This window comes from Aotus nancymaae, unplaced genomic scaffold (assembly GCF_030222135.1).
Source record: "Aotus nancymaae isolate 86718 unplaced genomic scaffold, 86718_ANA_hifiasm-v0.15.2.pri h1tg000049l, whole genome shotgun sequence".
Lineage (NCBI taxonomy): Eukaryota > Metazoa > Chordata > Mammalia > Primates > Aotidae > Aotus > Aotus nancymaae.
The window spans coordinates 1,208,559-1,227,234 of NW_026988463.1; the positions used below are offsets into that span (position 1 = coordinate 1,208,559).

Consider the following 18,676-nt stretch of genomic DNA (forward strand, 5'->3'; position numbering starts at 1 on the left):
GCGGTTGGTGTTAATAGTGATGCTTCCAGGCCACTGACTCCCGCCACCTCCCAGGCCAGCCTCCGAGCTTCTCCCTGTGCCCCCTGGGGCCCCAATGGCGCCTGGAGCAGCCGGCGCTCCAGCTGGAGCAGCCTGGGCCGTGCCCCCAGCCTCAAGCGCCGCAGCCAGTGTGGGGAACGTGAGTCCCTGCTGTCCGGCGAGGGCAAGGGCAGCACCGACGACGAAGCGGAGGACGGCAGGGGCACGCCTGGGCCCCGCACCACGCCCCTGCGGCGCGCGGAGTCCCTGGACCCACGGCCCCTGCGGCCAGCTGCCCTCCCACCTGCCAAGTGCCGCGATTGCAACGGGCAGATGGTGGCCCTGCCCAGTGAGTTCTTCCTGCGCATCGACGGCCACAGGGAGGACGCGTCCGAGCTCGATGACGACGTGGAGGATGTGAGTGCGTGGCACTGGGCCCACAGCCTTCTTACCTCCTTACCGCCTGTCCCAGGGCCCATGGCTGCCTCGCCTCCCTCTGTCTGGAGCAGTTTCTCTGAGTGGAGTCTGAGATGGGACTCGGGGCATGTTATTCACCGGGGGGACTCAGAAGGGGAGAGAAGCAGGTCAGGACAGGGAGGAATCCAGCAGCGGTCAGGGATTCAGCCACAGCTGATCCCAGAGGCCCCCCCACTGCCACCTAGGGGCTGTGCGTTAAATGATCCACGTCTGGCCTGCACACCGGGCTGGGCTCTGCACTGTTTGGTCACCCACAGGCTCTGGACACGCATCCACTAAACTGTCTGGCTCCCTTGGGTTGAGCACTGCTCCCCAGAGCCACAGGCCCAAGAGCACCCACTTAATTGGCCCCGTGGACCCCCAGCATGGGTCACTCTGCCATCCCCAGGGTAGAGATCACTCTGCCATCCCCAGGGTAGAGAAGGAGAGGCTCTGTGGCATGGGCCCCAGAGACCAGAAAGCCAGAGGCCAAGGGCCGGTGGGTGAGGAGTGAGGATGGAGAAGGCTGAGAAGGGCCCAGGAGAAGGGCTGCTCGGGCTGGGAAGGGTGGCCCAGCTAAGTGCAGAGGGCCCTGGGGTGGCTGGGCAGGCGGGCATGGGGCTCTGAGGACCCGCCTCCTTGTCCCCAGAGCTGCTGCTTCCGCCTGCATAAAGTGCTGGAGCCCTACAAGCCCCAGTGGTGCCGGAGCCGCGAGGCCTGGGCTCTCTATCTCTTCTCCCCACAGAACCGGTGAGGTGGCCCGGGTCGGGGGGCTGCGTGGGTAGATCCACCCCATGGGACCCCCGCCTCCAGGTCCCCACTGGGCAGGGCTGGCACATGCTGGACATCCCTGGGTGGGCAGCCCTTCTCTGAGACCACAGGGACCAGGGCTGAAGCGGAGGCCTGGTCGGGGCCGTCCTGCATCCCCCATCCACTCTGCCGTCCGTGGCGCCCAGCCCCACCTCTCAACCGGTCCTGCCCACCCAGGTTCCGCATCTCCTGCCGGAAGATCATCACACATAAGATGTTCGATCACGTGGTTCTCGTTTTCATCTTCCTCAACTGTGTCACCATCGCCCTGGAGAGGCCCGACATCGACCCCGGCAGCACCGTGAGTCAGCCAACCCTGTCGTCCCGGGCCACCACGACCCCCAGGGAGGGGTGGAGTGGACACAGCTCCCCAGCGTCCTCTCCCGGCAGGAGCGGGTCTTCCTCACCGTCTCCAACTACATCTTCACGGCCATCTTCGTGGCGGAGATGATGGTGAAGGTACCTCGGGGCCTGGGAGTGCCCCTCGTTCCCAGGTCCCCATTCTGCCCACAGCCCCGCCCAGGTGCGTGCCAGCTCCCCAGGCCCCTCCCCGAGCCTGAGCTTAGTGCCACTGGCCCTCCCCAGGTGGTGGCCCTGGGGCTGCTCTCGGGCGAGCACGCCTACCTGCAGAGCAGCTGGAACCTGCTGGACGGGCTGCTGGTACTGGTGTCGCTGGTCGACATTGTGGTGGCCATGGCCTCGGCTGGCGGCGCCAAGATCCTGGGCGTTTTGCGCGTGCTGCGTCTGCTGCGGACACTGCGGCCTCTGAGGTGGGGGCAGGGGCACCCGGGGGCTCCTGGGGCAACTTGGAAGCACAGTCCCCTGATGCCAGTGCTCATTACTGCTTTGGCAGTCCTGAACTGCTCGCAGGCCACCCGGTCGGCCCCACGCATGAGCTGTGCCAGGGGCTGCCAGCTGCCGCCATAGATGACCCCAGTGCATCCCTGTGCCCCTCCTCCAGGGTCATCAGCCGGGCGCCGGGCCTCAAGCTGGTGGTGGAGACTCTGATCTCATCGCTTAGGCCCATTGGGAACATCGTCCTCATCTGTTGTGCCTTCTTCATCATTTTTGGCATCCTGGGTGTGCAGGTGAGTGGCGCGCACGTGCCTGGGGGTCTGCCCTGTCGCAGAGGGGGTATGTCACCCCAGTGTGGCTTACAGCAGTGCAGCTGCGGGGCCGGAGGGACAGCTCAGGCCTCACTTGCGCCCCAAAGCCCCAGGAGGCCCCAGGTGGGGTAGGGCACAGGAGCCAGGCCCTCCGGGGTGACCGCCCCACCCCATCAGCTCTTCAAGGGGAAGTTCTACTACTGCGAGGGCGCCGACACCAGGAACATCTCCACCAAGGCCGAGTGCCGGGCCGCCCACTACCGCTGGGTGCGGCGCAAGTACAACTTCGACAACCTGGGCCAGGTGGGCCAGGCGGCCGGGGGACCCCCTGGAGCCAGAGGGCCGGCGACCCCAGCTCCTGGCCTCGTCGGTGACCCCGGGTCTGGCCCTTAGGCCCTGATGTCGCTGTTCGTGCTGTCGTCCAAGGACGGCTGGGTGAACATCATGTACGACGGGCTGGACGCCGTGGGTGTCGACCAGCAGGTGCGCACGGGCCGGTGGCCGCCCCCGGGGTCGAGTCGGGTCACCTCTGAGGACGTGCAGGACCCCGGGAGCCGGGGCCGTCCCAGGCGGGGCGCCCGGCGTGCAGGCGGGCGGGCACCCACTGCCTCTGTGCCGCAGCCCGTGCAGAACCACAACCCCTGGATGCTGCTGTACTTCATCTCCTTCCTGCTCATCGTCAGCTTCTTCGTGCTCAACATGTTCGTGGGTGTCGTGGTCGAGAACTTCCACAAGTGCCGGCAGCACCAGGAGGCGGAGGAGGCGCGGCGGCGCGAGGAGAAGCGGCTGCGGCGCCTGGAGAGGAGGCGCAGGAGTAAGGAGCTCCCGGTGGCGGTGGCGGGTCGGTACCTGTGTGCCCACCGGGCCCTCCAGCCCTGCCCGCTCCCACCCTGGCCTCCCCGAATGGCTCTGCACGCCACCCGCCTTGCCTGGGCCTGCTTGGGGGCCGGGCTGTGGAGGGGCTGGCCGGAGAGGGCGACTGGGGGAGCCCACATGGCAGGAGAGGAAGAGATGCCCCCAACCCCATCCCCAGTGCCCAAGGGGCAGGTTCACCCCCGACTCCTCACTCCACGAGGAGCCAGCACAGCCCCCGTGACAGGCTGAGGGACAGCAGAGGGCTCCTGCCCGAGCACCCCCACACCCTCGGCCCTCAGACCGTCTCCTTGTCTTTCCAGGCACTTTCCCCAGCCCAGGTACCGGCCCTGCCCTGCATGCCTCAGGCCCTGCTTCTGCAGCCGCTGCTTGGGGAAGGGCGGGCATCCCAGGCCCCCTGGGGTCCTCTGAAGGGTGGGCACAGGTGGCCAGAGGTGCTGGGCGTGTGGCTCGGGGAGGGGCTGTGCTACCCGCCAGGGCCCAGGCTGCTGTGTGCATGCTTGTGTGTGGCTCTGCCCGGCTCGCAGTCTGCCTGCATCTCTGCTGTGCACCAGGACACCCAGGGCAACAAGGGGCTGCCCACACCCCTGCAGGCTTGTGGCTGCCGTGTGTCCTCAGTGTTCCGGCCCAAGTAGGCCGCGGGCCCGCTCTGGCTGCCCAGGCTGCACCAAGCGCTTCAGTGACTGCATGCCGGCCCGGGGAGCGTGAGGGTCGGGTGGGGGGGTGTTTCCTGCTCTTCCAGGCCTTGGGCCAGTGGTCCCCACCCATGTATGGTTCTGTGGCTGAGGCAGGTCCTGGGGGGTGGTGGCAGCTCATGTTTTCACCTGTGGGAGCTCCTCCCTGTGCGTGTAGGGACCCTGGAGGCCAAGCGTTCAGTGCAGACCAGTACGGGGACGACTTCAGATGGGGTGGAGTCTGGCAGACCCAAGACCGTACCCATGACCCTTTGCAGGATGGGGAGGGGAGGGACTTGGGCTGGTGGCCAGAGGGCAGGTCACACTCTCGTCTCTGCTCCAGTGAGGCTGGTGGGCCCAGACCCAGAGGTGGAGTGGGGCTGCCCTGCCCAGCCCTTCATCAGCGTCTCAGCCTGAGGCCAGAACAGGAATAGACCACAGAGGCCCAGCTTCATGCTGTGCCAACGTGAGAGCCCCAGGAGGGCGGGGTCTGCACAGGCACCCAGGTGGGATGTGAAGAAGCCATCTCAGCTTCCATCCCCACTCCTGGGGACTGCCTGGGACACGGCTGCATTGTTGAGGAGGAGGTTAGTCAGTGGCCTGCCCCCAAGGCCTGTTCCAGTGCAGGCCTCCCAGCCCAGCCAGCTTCACAGTGAGCTGCATCTCACCCAGAACAGGGGCCCCTCCTCCAGCCTTGTGTGAGCCCCCCAAGGAGGCAGGGCCAGCCCCATCTTCACATCTGAGCAGTGGGCCCCCATTTCTCCCCTACACTTGGCCACCTGGGAGGAAAACAGGTCTGTAGGAGCCAGCAGCACCGGGCAGCCCCCCGCCCTGCACTCACAGCCGCCCTTCCTGCAGAGGCCCAGCGCCGGCCCTACTACGCCGACTACTCACCCACCCGCCGCTCCATTCACTCGCTGTGCACCAGCCACTATCTCGATCTCTTCATCACCTTCATCATCTGCGTCAACGTCATCACCATGTCCATGGAGCACTATAACCAGCCCAAGGTAGGCGCCTTCCTCCAGACCAGGGCAGTGAGAAGGCCCGGGGGCTGGGGTGCTCCCTGCGTGGCGGCCGATGCAACAGGCACAGCCCAGGACAGGGTGCCCCGCCACACGCTCACTGGGGCTGGGTTGGGGGATGTGGAGATTTTGTTTGAACAGAGACCTCTTTTTAACATGGATTGAAACTCCCCTCCCTCTGCCCTGAGGGACCCTTCCCAGCCTGGCCATGAACATCCCCACCATGAGGAGGGGCCTAACAGGAGACAGGCAGGCCTAAGAGGACGAGTTTTTTCTTGGCTCGGACTCCCCCTGCACCCCTCCCTTCCTCAGTGGACGGATGTCTTTCCCCATCCTTCCAGAGGGAGGAGGTGGCCTCGCGGCAGCAGCGAGCCTTTGAGGCTGAACAGACTCGGCTCTATGGAAAGCCCAGCCTGCGCTGGGAGGGGCAGGGTCTTCCCTCACCAGAGGCTCATCCTCAGGGGGTGGGGAGCTCCTGTCCATCCAGGCAGGCCTCCCAGCCTGACCCAGACTGCATACTGTAGGTGCTCAGAGCCGGGCTCAGTGAGCCAGTGTCCCCATGCCCCCAAGGTGCTCCGGTCAGTAGAGGACGGGGTGGGTGGCCAGGACACTGCTGCTGGGGCACGCAGATGGCTGCGGGGTGTGAGGTAGGCCGGCGGCTCAGGGTGGCTTTCCAGAGGCAGTAGAGTTCAGCTGGGCCTGTGGATGCGGGAGGGTACCTTCCACTGTCACCTCATTGGGTGCTTTGGGAGCACTGTCTGTATGCTGGGCTAGAGGAGGGGGAGAGAGGCTGCCGGTGCCCAGGGAGGAGCTACTGAGCTGAGCTGGGAGCCTCCAGGGCTGGCCAGCGGGGCACTCGCGGGTGTGCAGGGCGGGAGCCAGGGAGAGAGGCGGTCCCGGCCTCACCTCAGCCAGCCCCACCTCCACCCCCAGTCGCTGGACGAGGCCCTGAAGTACTGCAACTACGTGTTCACCATCGTGTTCGTCTTCGAGGCTGCACTGAAGCTGGTGGCATTTGGGTTCCGTCGGTTCTTCAAGGACAGGTATATGGGGTGGGGCTGTCTTGGGGCTCGGGGCTCTAGGGGCTGGGGCAGGCGAGGCCGTAGGCGTTTCCCGGGAGTCCGCAGAAGTGATGGCGCTGAGTTGAGGCGGGACCCGGCTGTGTGCGCTGAGCCTGCGGCCGTGCAGGTGGAACCAGCTGGATCTGGCCATTGTGCTGCTGTCACTCATGGGCATCACGCTGGAGGAGATCGAGATGAACGCCGCGCTGCCCATCAACCCCACCATCATCCGAATCATGCGCGTGCTCCGCATCGCCCGTGGTAGGTACCCGGATGCCCGCCAGGTTCCCTCTGTGGGAGAAGGGTGGGGCTTGGCCTTGGAGAGGAAGTAAGAGCAGGGGCACCCAGGGTCCCCACGCAGCAGGGAGGGTCCGCCCAGCCCCACTGACGCTCAGCTCCCTGCTCTAGTGCTGAAGCTGCTGAAGATGGCCACGGGCATGCGTGCCCTGCTGGACACCGTGGTGCAAGCCCTGCCCCAGGTAGGTGGAGCCCACAGCATCCTCAGCGCAGGCGCCACACGCCCCCGAAAGACAAGGCTGCAGGGAGGGCCTCGCCGTCCCCCCACATCTCTTATCCGTCGGGCGTGCGGCTGCTGCACCTGTGTCCCTGCTGTGCGTGCAGTGTGTGGCTTGGCGGGGCTGGGAGCTGTGGATCCAGCCGCTGCCCTCTGGGCCTCAGTTCTCTGGCAAAGACTCATCACCAGGGGCACCTCCCTGGTGCACTTCTGTAGGCAGAGGGCCATGGAGAGCCGGATGGATCTGGGCAGAGCGCAGATGTGTGCGTGTTGGCACAGGACCACACTCAGGATGCAGGTGCCGGCCGCAGGCCCGTGTGCCCTTTGGAGCCCACGCAGGCTCAGCCTCCTTGCTCCCTGTGCCCCTGGCCCCTGCCCACATCCTTTTTGGCCTCCAGAGCCGAGAGACCCAATGCTTTGCCCCATCCATAGTCTCCAGTCCATCTGTCCAACCCGTGTGTCCGTCCATCCACCAGCCCAGCCATGTTCCCAGCCACCCCTCCCCCACGGCTGCGCACGCACCTGGCACCACCTCCTCTTCCCACCCCTTTCCCATCCCTGCGCCATCCGTCACATGCCCCCGCATGTCTTCTGCCTCTCACCTCAGCTGTCCCCACTCATGCTGTCCTCAGCAGCGCGCCTAGCTCCATTCGAGTAACACTCCCAAAGGCCTGAGTAACCACCAGGTGCTCAGCTATGTGGAGGAGGGTCTCAGAGCAGGGCCAGGCCTGGCCAGCCTTGTGGGGTGGGCCGCCCAGGGAGGCAGTGTGTGCAAATGCTGGGGCTGGTGGGGTGGCTCACAGGAGAGCTGTGGGCAGGGGAGGGGTGAGGCTCCAGGCCCACCTGCCGGGACCCCTTAGCTTCGTGCTGGTCTGGGCCCCACCATGGGAACTTTGACGTAGCCCCTGCACAGGGCGGGCCAGAGCCCCCAGGGGTATCCTGCTAGGCCTTGGGGAACCTGCTGGGCAGAGAGTGTGGAGTGGGCTCCAGGCCAGAGGCTGATGCTCAGGGCCAGGGCCGAGGAAGGGAGAAGCCAACACGGAGGGGTGGGCCCTGTCTACCTGGTGAGGCCGTTGGAGCCCACAGAGGGACATGGGGCTGAGGCGCAGGGGTCCCTGCCCTGCTCTGGGAATTTGCTTCCGCTTGGCCTGGGCCAGGAGTGCCCGGGAGAGGGTGGCCGGGGGGGCCTGGTGGCCAAGGCGCCGAGTGCCCTGCAGGTTGGGCTGAGGCCGCCCCACCTCCTGCCTGACCCAGCTCTGCTTCTCTCTCGTGTAGGTGGGGAACCTGGGCCTTCTTTTCATGCTCCTGTTTTTTATCTATGCTGCGCTGGGAGTGGAGCTGTTCGGGAGGCTGGGTAAGTGGCCCCTGCCCGCCACTCCAGGCACACATGGGGTCCTGGCAGGCTGAGGCTTGTGTGTCAACGCAGAGGCGTGCACCCAGCTGTGACATACATGTGCGGGCGTGCACACAGGAGCACAGACACAGGGATGCCTGCCACACACGAGAGGGAGTACACGTGGACACATACGCACACACACATGGAAACGCGCCACCAGCCCCAACGCCACGTGGTCCCAGGAGATGCATGCCGGCTATGTCCCCTTGCCTGGAGGCTATAGCCTCCCTAAGCCTCCACCTGGGCCTCGGCCTTGGCCCAGGCTGGGCAGGGCAGGTGGGGACCCTCCTCAGACAGCCCAGCCGCACCCCTGCCAGGTCCCACTTCAGCCAGCCCAGTCCCTGCCGGGTCCTTCCCCAGGGCCCTGTCCTGACAGTGGGTGTGGCGTCGTCACGGCCTGTGTCTGCCCACCAGGCAAGCTCAATTCCAGTCACCTGGCTCCCCCTTAGCCCCCACCACACACAGTCACAGAAACAGACACTAATGACTCTTCTGGGGCCTGGGGTCACCGCAGCCAGCCCAGGTGTGGCAGCAGAGGCCTCGGCCCAGGGGCTCCGGCTTCACACCAGGGTCAGCCTCTGCCGGCCCAGTTGGACCACCGGGGCCTCGTCATCTCCATCCTCCGGGCTCCCCAGGGTGCATGTGGGGGCCGGGTGTGTGTCCCACCCCCACCCGAGCAGGCGAGGCTGAAGGGGTGCGTCTCCCTCCCACAGAGTGCAGTGAGGACAACCCCTGCGAGGGCCTCAGCAGGCACGCCACCTTCAGCAACTTCGGCATGGCCTTCCTCACGCTGTTCCGCGTGTCCACGGGGGACAACTGGAACGGGATCATGAAGGTACCGGCAGCCCCAGCTGTTTCTCAGGCTCCCCCAGGGTCGGGCCCGGGTCCGTCCCGGCCGGGCAGGGGGAAGGGGTGGCGCCCGCAGGTGGTGCGGATCCCGGCCGGCAGCTGCCCCCCACCGCAGGACACGCTGCGCGAGTGCACCCGCGAGGACAAGCAGTGCCTGAGCTACCTGCCGGCGCTGTCGCCCGTCTACTTCGTGACCTTCGTGCTGGTGGCGCAGTTCGTGCTGGTGAACGTGGTGGTGGCCGTGCTGATGAAGCACCTGGAGGAGAGCAACAAGGAGGCCCGCGAGGACGCGGAGCTGGACGCCGAGATCGAGCTGGAGATGGCGCGGGGCCCCGGGGACGCACGCACGGTGGACGCGGACGGGCCTCCCTCGCCCCAGGAGAGTCGGGGTGCCGGCGATGCCCCGAACCTCCAGGTTGCGCGCAAGGTGTCCGTGTCCAGGATGCTCTCGCTGCCCAACGACAGCTACATGTTCCGGCCCGTGGCGCCCGCCCCGTCGCCCCGCCCTTGCCCGCTGCAGGAGGTGGAGATGGAGACCTATGGGGGCGGCACCCGCTCGGGTACGGCGGGCAGCAGGAAGATGTGGGCTGGGCGGGAAGCAAGGCAGGGCAGGTGGGAGGGAGGACGGGTCTGGCCGGAGCTGGCAGGAGGGAGGATGGGTGGGAAGGAGGATGCGGACAGGCAGGAGGGAGAGGGGAGGCCAAGGGTGGGTGAGAAGCAGGATGGGCTGCTGGGAAGGAGGACTGGGGTGGATGGCTTAGAGGGAGGACAGGTCGGGCTAGGCTAGATGGGAAGGAGGATGGACAGGAAGCAGGACGGGGGTGGGCTGCGGGAGGATGGGGGTGGGTGGAAGCTGGGCAGAAAGGCAGGGGCAGAGCTGCCAGCTTAGATGCTTCCCTGCCTCAGGCTCGGCCACCTCTGTGCACTCACCGCCCGCGGAGTCCTGTGCCTCCCTCCAGGTCCCATTGGCTGTATCGTCTCCAGCCAGGAGCAGCGAGTCCCTCCACACCCTGTCCCCTCGGGGCACAGCGCGCTCCCCCAGCCTCAGCCGACTGCTCTGCAGACAGGTAGGAGCCTTGCCCTGCAGCGGAGGCTGGTTGGGGTGGGGGCTTGCAGGGATGCCTTCTCCCATCTGAGGCACCAGCAAACGAGGACCAGGCCCGGGGAGGGTGGCACTGGGTGCTTGGGGCTCTGAAGTTTTCTGTCTGTTGCTTGGTGGATCTTGGGGTGTTGGACCCAAATGGGCCCTCAGGCCTGTGAACTTGTGGCCACAGAGCACCTGGCTACAGGGACCCGAGTCCCCTTGGACCCACAGCCTCAAGCCTTATGGTGGGCAGATAGCGGTTTCTCAGGCCTCACAGTGGGCAGACAGTGGTTCTCCAGTCCTGGCTTGTGCCCCAGCCTCACCCACCTGCAGCCTCAGCTCCTCTTCGTGCCTCTCCCTACCTCTTATTGCCCAGTGCAAGACCCCTACACCGTGTGGGTGCAGTTAGGAGAACAGCATCCTAGGGGTGCCCAGCTGGGCTGCTGGTGTCCAGGGGCGGGGAGCTGGCCCCAGCCTCAGCTCTGTGCCCCTGGGGGTCTCCTGCCCACAGCATCTCTTCCCAAAGAGCAGTGGGTAGAGGCTTTCCCCCAGAGCCTCACAGGTCAGGAGTGAGAGTGGGATGCCCACACCAGGGCCTTCCAGCCCCATCTCGAGGGTCAGGAGCCACCCAGGAACCTGCCCACATTGGCCTCTTCACGACAGGATAGCAGGGGGTTCCCAAGCCCTGGCCACTGACAAGGCCCTCCCGGGGTCCTGCTCCTCACTGTGACCCCCACTGACAAGGCCCTCCCGGGGTCCTGCTGCTCACTTTGACCCCCACTGACAAGGCCCTCCCGGGGTCCTGCTCCTCACTGTGACCCCCACTGACAAGGCCCTCCCGGGGTCCTGCTCCTCACTGTGACCCCCACTGACAAGGCCCTCCCGGGGTCCTGCTGCTCACTGTGACCCCCCCTGACAAGGCCCTCCCGGGGTCCTGCTCCTCACTGTGACCCCCACTGACAAGGCCCTCCCGGGGTCCTGCTCCTCACTGTGACCCCCCCTGACAAGGCCCTCCCGGGGTCCTGCTGCTCACTGTGACCCCCCCTGACAAGGCCCTCCCGGGGTCCTGCTGCTCACTGTGACTCTGCGCCCCTGCAGGAGGCTGTGCGCACAGATTCCTTGGAAGGGCAGATTGACAGCCCTAGGGACACCCTGGACCCTGCGGAGCCTCCTGAGAAAACCCTAGTGAGGCTGGCATCCCAGGGGGGCTCCCTGCAGTCCCCCCAGCGCTCCCCACGGCCCGCCAGCGTCCGCACCCGGAAGCACACCTTCGGACAGCGCTGCGTCTCCAGCCGGCCGGCGGCCCCCGGCGGAGAAGAGGCCGAGGCTGCAGACCCGGCCGATGAGGAGGTCAGCCACATCACCAGCTCCGCCTGCCCCTGGCAGCCTGCGACCGAGCCCCACGGCCCCGAAGCCTCTCCAGCGCCCTGCGGCAGCGAGCGGGACCTGCGAAGGTTCTACAGCGTGGACGCCCAGGGCTTCCTGGACAAGCCAGGCCGTGCGGATGAGCAGTGGCGGCCCTTAGCGGAGCCGGGCAGTGGGGAACCTGGGGAGGCCAAGGCCTGGGGCCCCGACGCCGAGCCTGCTCTGGGTGCACGCAGAAAGAAGAAGATGAGCCCGCCCTGCATCTCCGTGGATCCCCCCGCGGAGGATGAGGGCTCCTCGAGGCCCCCTGCAACGGAGGGCGGCAGCACCACCTTGAGGCGCAGGACCCCGTCCTGTGAGGCCACCCCTCACAGGGACTCCCTGGAGCCCACGGAGGGCTCGGGCGCCGGAGGGGACCCTGCAGGCAAGGGGGAGCGCTGGGGCCAGGCCTCCTGCCGGGCCGAGCACCTGACCGTCCCCAGCTTTGCCTTTGAGCCGCTGGACCTCGGGGGCCCCAGTGGAGACCCTTTCTTGGACAGTGGCCACAATGTGACCCCAGAACCTAGAGCTTCCTCTTCAGGGGCCATAGTGCCCCTGGAACCCCCAGAAACAGAGCCAGCCATGCCCGACAGTGACCCCCCTGAGAAGAGGCAGGGGCTGTACCTCACAGTCCCCCAGTGTCCTCTGGAGAAACCAGGGTCCCCCTCGGTGACCCCTGCCCCAAGGGGTGATGCAGATGACCCCGTGTAGCTCAGGGCTTGGTGCTGCACAGGGCTTTGGCACTGGGGTCTGGGGGCCCCGGCGGGGTGGTGGCCCAGGCAGAGCCGTGCGCGGACCCTGACTTGGGTCCCATCGTGGGCAGGGGCCGCAGAGGATGACAGTTGAGGCACTCATTCCCTGCCCAGTGAAGCAGGGGGAGGTGCTGGGTCCCACGAGCCTCCGTCCGTTCCGGTTCGGGTTTCTCTCTGAGTTTTGCTGCCAGCCGAGGCCGTGTGGCGGTTGTGTCAGTGTCCCGTCATGAGAGAAGCCACGTCTGTGGGACAGAGACCAGGCACCCACCAGAGAGGGGAAGGTCCCAGGCTGCGTCCTCTCAGGCCACGCGTTGTTACGGGACACTCGCTGGGGGCCTGTGCCCTTGCCAGCAGCAGGTGCGGCCACTGCGGCCCGACGTCACCTTCATTCACAGTTTGAGTCCTTGTCTGCCTATCACGCCCTCACCACTCTCCCCTTCCAGCCACCACCCTTTCCGTTCCGCCCAGCCGTTCCCAGAACCGTCCGTGACTCGGGGGGACGCTGACATCACTAGGGATGTAACACGCCCAGCCATCACTAGGGACATCACCGTGGAGTAACGCGTCCGGCCCCCATGTGACTCGGGCTTCCCCTCCGTCCGGGCGGGGGCTTTCGCCGAGAGATTCCAATTGACACCTTAGTTTTGTGTGCTTTTAAATTCAGGTTCAATGTTGCAATAATCTAATGCAGAAGACTCAGCTTCTCAAGTCAAGGGAGAGGGAGGGGCAGAGCGGAATAAATAGTAACTTATTTAAGAAACGCCCTTGGACTCCTGCCATCATGAGTTGGGGCAGGGGAGGGAGCACCACCGCCAGACTGACACAGCAGGCACTTGGCCACCAGGACGCAGGAGACCAGCAGAAGAAAGAGGCCAGGGAGGAAGAAGCCAGCCAGGAGGGCGAGCCTGGTGTACCCAGACCCTGAGACCTCTGATGCCAGGATGTGGCGGCGGATCCAGTTCACATAGGCAGGGACGAGGGTGTAGACCCCTGGCCTGTTGGGGCGACCGCAGCCCTCACCCCAGCTCACGATGCCGGCCTGCAGCCAGAAACCATTCACCTGGCAGACCAGAGGCCCTCCGGAGTCATCCTGAGGGCAGAGAAGGCGAGGATTGGGAGCCAAGCAACTGGGGAGCCCCCTCCCTGGGCTGCAGGCACCCCCATCCTCCATCATGGCCTGGTGGGCTCACCTGGCAAGCATCCCCAGGGCCCCGGGCGCACAGCATGTCGGGCTGAAGGACGCTGCCCTCAGGGCTGGGGTAGTCCTGGCTGCAGGCCTCTCTGTCCACCACGGCGACTTCCACCTCCTGCAGGCTGTATGGGGGTGGCAGAGGCACTGGGGTGGGGGGACAGGCATCAGGGAAGGTGGGGGCACCAGCCCCTGCGCTCGGGGAATGGGAGGCCTTCCCCTGAGTCCCATACCAGTGGCCCTCATCACTGGCATGTGGGTTATGATCTGGCATTTTGGTCACTGCTATGGATCCACACAATAAGCTTCGAAAAGGGACAGCCAACAGGAGTGGCCTTGGCTGGGTGTAGAGGCCATCAGGAGCAGGTGGTGGCATAGGTGTCCCTTGAGCCAGCCCTCTTCTGGCTGCCCTTCCTTTCCTCCATCCCAGCGTCCCCCCAGGGCTCCTCACCTCCTTCCTGCGTGTAGCCCCAGCCGGTCACCCAGCACCGGGTCCCAGGGCAGAAGTCAGCCGAGGCTTCCGGGAGGCAGACGGGCAGGATCCGGCTGGAGAGGGTCACAGGAACGCTGAGCTGCACCAGGGCGATGTCCCCGCTGGACCCCGGCGGTCCTGGGGGCCTGGAGTACAGGATGATCTGCCTCACGGTGGAGAAGTGGGAAGACAGAGTGATCTTCAGCTCTCCCAGGTGCACCTGGTAGTCGGATGCATTCAGGGACCTGGGAGGGAGGGTGGCCGAGTGTTGGGGGCATCAGTGCCCTGAGAGTGGTCGGCTGCAGAGGCCAGAGGTCAGCGTCAGCCCCGCCCAGACCCCACTTCTGCGGGCATCCGATGCCCCCCTCTTCCCTCCTGATCTTATGGCGCAGAAGCAGTTCTGGGCATTGGGGACAAAGCCTGGACCATGGCCTCGCCCTCCAGAGCCCAAGGACCGTGGTGGCACCTTGGGGATCCTGCCAGCACCCAGGAGGGAAGCCAGCAACACTCCCGGCACGCGGAGGGGCTGGGCAGGAGGCAGATTGCACATTCAGCTTCACTTGAAGAGACAGGGGGTTGGGAGGGAGGGAGCTGCCCGCCCTGTGAGGTGAGCCAAGACGGGCAAACCTCACAGAGGGTGGGCAGTCAGCTCCTCCCTGCCCGCTAGAGGGAAACGCTCGGGAGTTCCCAGGCCTCAGAGTGAGTCAAGACCGAGTGGAGGCCTCTGCACCACCCCGTGCCCTACTCAGGCCGGGACGTTCAGACTTCGCCTGCCCCCCCAGACACTCACCCAGAGAAGCAGTGGGCAGCTGTGAGCACCCACCGGGGGCTGAGCAGGGACCCACCGCACACATGCACCCTCCGCAGGCGGAGGCTGGCCTGCCATGGCCATGCGCCGGCCGGGGCCACGTGGCCCCCCACGATGCGGCCTCCTGCATCCGAAACCTGCTGTCGGCCACATCCTGAGCCAAAGGAGGAAGGGGTGGCTGGTGGGGATCCCAAGAAGCCCAGTGCCCTCCCTTCAGGAAGCCTTCCCTGTCCACAGCTCCCTGCCTTCTTGGGGACTTCCCTTTTCAGTGCCCATCTGCCCAACTGTCCCCAGAAGCATCATGGGTGCAGCAGAAATGGCACCCCCGGAGCAGTGAGCGAGCCCAGTGCCCAGGCTGCAGTTTCTAAGCACCACGCCTCACAAACTAACCAGGCCTCTCAGAGACGGTGGCAGGGCTGCCGAGGGCACCTGGGAGGCTAAAAAGGGGATCAGGGAATGGTGGAGCCCCCGGAAAGGCCCAGGATGCTGGGGACGGCTGCCTAGTGGGCCCCGGGTCTCCTTCAGGAGTGATGGAAATGTTTGGAGCTAGATGGAGTTGGGGGCACACGGCACTGTCCAGGGTCCCCAGGGCCTCTGAATTGGACCCTTGGTAATGTAATTTTATCTTCTGTGAACTTCACCTGAGTAAATTAAAAAGAAATAAAAGGAAGTCAGCTTGAGGGTCACTGGCCACGTCTGGGCCAGCCTGAGCTGGACAATTAGGATGGAGTGTGGCACACGGCTGAGTGGAACAGGAAGCTGGATAGAGACAGACGTAGATATTTAGAGAGAGGGGTGGGGTAGGGGCGGGAACCGCACTCCCACACAGCAGAGCCCCCAGTGGGGACCTGTGCCTTGGTAGGTCACTGTGGGGAGGAAGTTGGAGGAGGGCCGGCTGGTCTTCATGGCCTCAGAGCATCTCCCAAGATACAAGCTAACTGCAGTGGTGGGGGAGACTGCCCCCCTCAACTGAGAGATGTGAGCAGAAACCGCCGTAGCCTCCTGGCCCCCGGTGGGACCCCCTGGGAAAAGTCAGGGTCACCTTGAGGTTCTCCTGCCCAGCCTCACCTGCACCCACCCCCACACCCCTATGGGAGATGTACCTGGCTCCAAAGCCCTGAGGGACACACCTGCGGGAAAGAGACGGAGGGCCGGGGATGGAGGGGGCTGCCGAGGGGAGGGGTGTGCAGGCCCCAGTGGCCCCTGCAAGGCACCCACCCGCCAGGCCTCAGGGTGACACTGGGATGGGGCCCATTCCTTAGCGGAGAGGCCCGGCCCGGTGAGGCTGGTCAGCCACTGTCTCACTGGCCCAGGGGTGGGTGGGACCAGCCAAGGGCCATAAACAGCAGCAGGAGGCCGGGAGCATGGCCTCAGGCGTGGGCCTCCTCCCCACCCTCCAGGTCCTGCTCGGGGAGAAGTCAGCAGGGCTCCGGGGCCTGGGACTGCCGGCACCCCCAGCTCCTTCAGCTCCCACCCGCACCTCTTCCTGCCTCTGTCCCCAGGCACTGATGGCCGGACCTGCAGCCAGGGGTGCAGTGTCTGCCGAGGAGGCACGGGGCGCCCCAGGCTGGGGGCTCAGCGTGTTTCTTCCTCTCTCGGGCAAGCCCCCAGCTTCACCCCCACCCCTGCCAGGGGTCCAGGCAGGAAGCAGATGCCCCCCCATCCCCACACCCAGGACAGGTCACCCACCGGGCACCGCCAGGAGCAGCAGAAGGCCACGGGCCCCGAGGGCCATGGTGTCTGCCACTGCAGGGAGAAGCAGGAGGGCCCGCCTGACCCTTGGACCTGCTGGGCGTGGGGGGTAGGGGTGGCCACGCACCTGCTGTTGGGCAGGGCAGGAGGCTGGAGGAGGAGGCCGGAGCGCCGCAGACGGCCCCACCTGTTCCTTCTGCACGCCTGCAGAGGAGGGTCGTCACCTCCATTTATCCCTGTGTGGACGCCACAGCCCTGGCACCCAGCGGCTGGCCTGACTCACAGGGCACAGCAGGGAAGGACAGAAGGCAGGCGCTGCTTCACACCCTAGCTGTGCTCCAGGGCGAGGGCTGAGGGAGAGGTAGGTGTTCCTATCAGTGCCACCCCCTCCAGGAAGCCCTCCCTGACTCCCTCTCTGCTTCATCCTCTGGGAGCCCAGTCCTTGGGGTTCCTCAGAAGTGTCCCAGCCCAAGGCCCAGCAGCCCCATGGAGACAGCTCAGGCCACCGTGACAACCCACCCTTCGAGAAGTCCCTGTCCCCACATCTATCAGCAGGTCCCATGCTCACGCCACAGATCAGATAGGCACCATCTCCCTAACCGTCCTGGCTGCCCTGGCCTGATGACTCAGCTGATTAGGGGCCCTGGGCAGCGCCCGGGACTTTCCTGCCCCCCGCCCCACCAGATCCAAATCACAGGCCAGGCTGGAGGGTCCGGTTGAGACCCTCTAGGTCAGGGATCCACTATTCGATGTGGGGAAACTGAGGCACGGGGGAGTTGCCTGACCACCCACCAGGACGTGGCCTCCCGGGCACAGACTTGGCCTCCTGCACACCGGCACCTGGGGCAGCCACGGCTCAGAGCTGCAGGTTCAGTGTTTGCCCTCGTGACAAGAATGACACCAGCCCCTCTCCGAGTTCGGGGCGGTAGAGCACCCACCACGGGGCCCCCTCCTCCCTCACAGCAGTGACACCTGGAGGGGGTGTCTCGGGAGAAGCAGGACAGCATCATCCATAGAGAGAACTGGGACTGAGCCTCGAGTCCCCGGCCCAGGGCGCCCCTACCCAGGACAATGTCACCCAGTGCAGAGGGAGCCTGAGGGGCAGGGTCTTATGGAGCCGGGTCCTTCAGTCCTGACGCCCCAGGGCCATACCCAGGTCCCCACAGGAGGGGACTTCAGGGCCTTCACCTGTCCCAACCTGGTTCACCTGCAGCACTGGGGACCCCGTCTCTCCGCCTGTGCCCCAGCACGCCAAGCACGCCACACCGCCCAGATTGCATACCCACACCCTGTGACATGGCATCATTCCCTCCCCATTTGACAGGAGAGCCAGCTGAGGAACAGGGAGGGGGGCCTGGCCCTGGCGATGGCCCTCGAGTGGTGGGGTCTCCCGTAGCCTAGGACACCGGGAGACCTGGGGTTGCTTCCGTCTGCAGTGGCTTGGCCACCTGGGCACTGTCCCCTCGGTGGAAACCCTGTCTGGCCACAGAGGGTGGAACCCTGCCCCCCCACTCACCCATCCCCCTTACAGCCCCTGTGATGGGGAACCAGGGCCTCCTGTCAACAGCCATGTGGGTGATGTTGGAGCAGTTTCCGCAGTCCCAGGCGAAACTCAGGTGGCTGCAACCCCGGCCAGCAAGCAGCCTGCCTGCCACGTCCTGAGAGCCCCTTCCTGTGCCGAAGCCCATGCTCTCTTCTGCCACTGTCACTGGGCCAAGCCTCGCTGAGCTTCCCAGGGATCCTAGATCTAACTCGGGAAGCCTGCCCTGTGCCCCACCAAGTGACCAGCCCCTGGAGTCCCCCTTCCCTTACGCCACAAGCCCCGTCCTGAGGGGCCACGTAGCTTCCCTTCGGGGTCTCATCCCTCCAACTCCCACCCCACTAAACCTCCACTGGAATTGTGGAAATATGCTTCTAAGCAGAGCCCTTAGAAGGGCTGAGAGCAGGAGCTGGGGGTCACCCGCGCTGTCCGTGCTAAGTGGGATAAGACACGGCACTCGCCAGACACGAAGGGCCCACGTGCAGATGTAGAGAAAGACCTCGAAACGTTTTAAAAATCTGAAACTCAGGCCGGGCTCGGCGACTCACGCCTGTAATCCCAATGCTTTGGGAGGCCAAGGCGGGCGGATCACTTGAGGTCAGGCGTTCCAGACCAGACTGGCGACATGGTGAAAACCCATCTCTACTAAAAATACAAAATTTAGCTGGGCATGGTGGTTCATGCCTGTGGTCCCAGCTACACGGGAGGCCAAGATGGGAGGGTCTCTTGAGCCCAGGAGTTCAAGGCTGCAGTGAGCCCCGATCACTCCACTCCACTTCAGCCTGGATGACAGAGGGAGACCCTGTCTCCAGACAAACACAGAAGCACTGGACAGAGGGGCGGGGGGAGGGGCTCCCAGCCAGCGTGCTGTGTCTTGACCCTGGAGTAGGGACCCGGCTGCCAATCTTTCCAGTTGCCCGAGTGGTTCTGTGTGACCCGAATGCTGGAGGCAT

At 65.5% G+C, this 18,676-nt stretch overlaps 2 protein-coding genes across 2 annotated transcripts in view; one reads left to right on the forward strand and one right to left on the reverse strand.

Annotated features, from left to right (window-relative positions):
- CACNA1H (calcium voltage-gated channel subunit alpha1 H) overlaps positions 1 to 13,000 on the forward strand; it is a 26,151-nt gene extending 13,151 nt beyond the window's left edge. Inside the window, exons 15-32 of the mRNA XM_021675012.2 lie at positions 55 to 435; positions 1,124 to 1,224; positions 1,462 to 1,585; positions 1,675 to 1,743; positions 1,870 to 2,054; positions 2,246 to 2,372; positions 2,568 to 2,693; positions 2,784 to 2,873; positions 3,012 to 3,204; positions 4,796 to 4,947; positions 5,896 to 6,005; positions 6,151 to 6,284; positions 6,432 to 6,502; positions 7,813 to 7,891; positions 8,647 to 8,768; positions 8,898 to 9,342; positions 9,689 to 9,849; positions 10,965 to 13,000. Coding sequence (XP_021530687.2) covers positions 55 to 435; positions 1,124 to 1,224; positions 1,462 to 1,585; positions 1,675 to 1,743; positions 1,870 to 2,054; positions 2,246 to 2,372; positions 2,568 to 2,693; positions 2,784 to 2,873; positions 3,012 to 3,204; positions 4,796 to 4,947; positions 5,896 to 6,005; positions 6,151 to 6,284; positions 6,432 to 6,502; positions 7,813 to 7,891; positions 8,647 to 8,768; positions 8,898 to 9,342; positions 9,689 to 9,849; positions 10,965 to 11,981 — 3,687 coding nt within the window. The 3' untranslated portion in view covers positions 11,982 to 13,000. The remainder of the gene's footprint in view (positions 1 to 54; positions 436 to 1,123; positions 1,225 to 1,461; positions 1,586 to 1,674; positions 1,744 to 1,869; positions 2,055 to 2,245; positions 2,373 to 2,567; positions 2,694 to 2,783; positions 2,874 to 3,011; positions 3,205 to 4,795; positions 4,948 to 5,895; positions 6,006 to 6,150; positions 6,285 to 6,431; positions 6,503 to 7,812; positions 7,892 to 8,646; positions 8,769 to 8,897; positions 9,343 to 9,688; positions 9,850 to 10,964) is intronic.
- TPSG1 (tryptase gamma 1) lies at positions 12,605 to 17,871 on the reverse strand. The gene is made up of 9 exons (XM_064362914.1): positions 17,700 to 17,871; positions 16,311 to 16,387; positions 16,181 to 16,237; positions 15,885 to 16,030; positions 15,560 to 15,621; positions 14,474 to 14,645; positions 13,663 to 13,928; positions 13,213 to 13,358; positions 12,605 to 13,112 (listed from the first exon to the last, which is right to left on the reverse strand). Exons 1-9 carry the CDS (start codon positions 17,869 to 17,871, stop codon positions 12,771 to 12,773), a joined length of 1,440 nt encoding a protein of 479 aa, XP_064218984.1. The 3' UTR covers positions 12,605 to 12,770.
- Positions 17,872 to 18,676: the final 805 nt, after the last annotated feature.

What these genes read in the sequence shown, in the direction of transcription:
- TPSG1 (XM_064362914.1), bottom strand. Translation starts at nt 17,871, where the DNA reads ATGGGCTTCGGCACAGGAAGGGGCTCTCAGGACGTGGCAGGCAGGCTG. An exon ending in CCCCGAGCAGGACCTGGAGG is followed by an intron (nt 15,622 to 15,884) that starts GTGGGGAGGAGG and finishes TCTTTCCCGCAG; the next exon opens with GTGTGTCCCTCAGGGCTTTG. An exon ending in GCCCTGGGGATGCTTGCCAG is followed by an intron (nt 13,113 to 13,212) that starts GTGAGCCCACCA and finishes CTCTGCCCTCAG; the next exon opens with GATGACTCCGGAGGGCCTCT.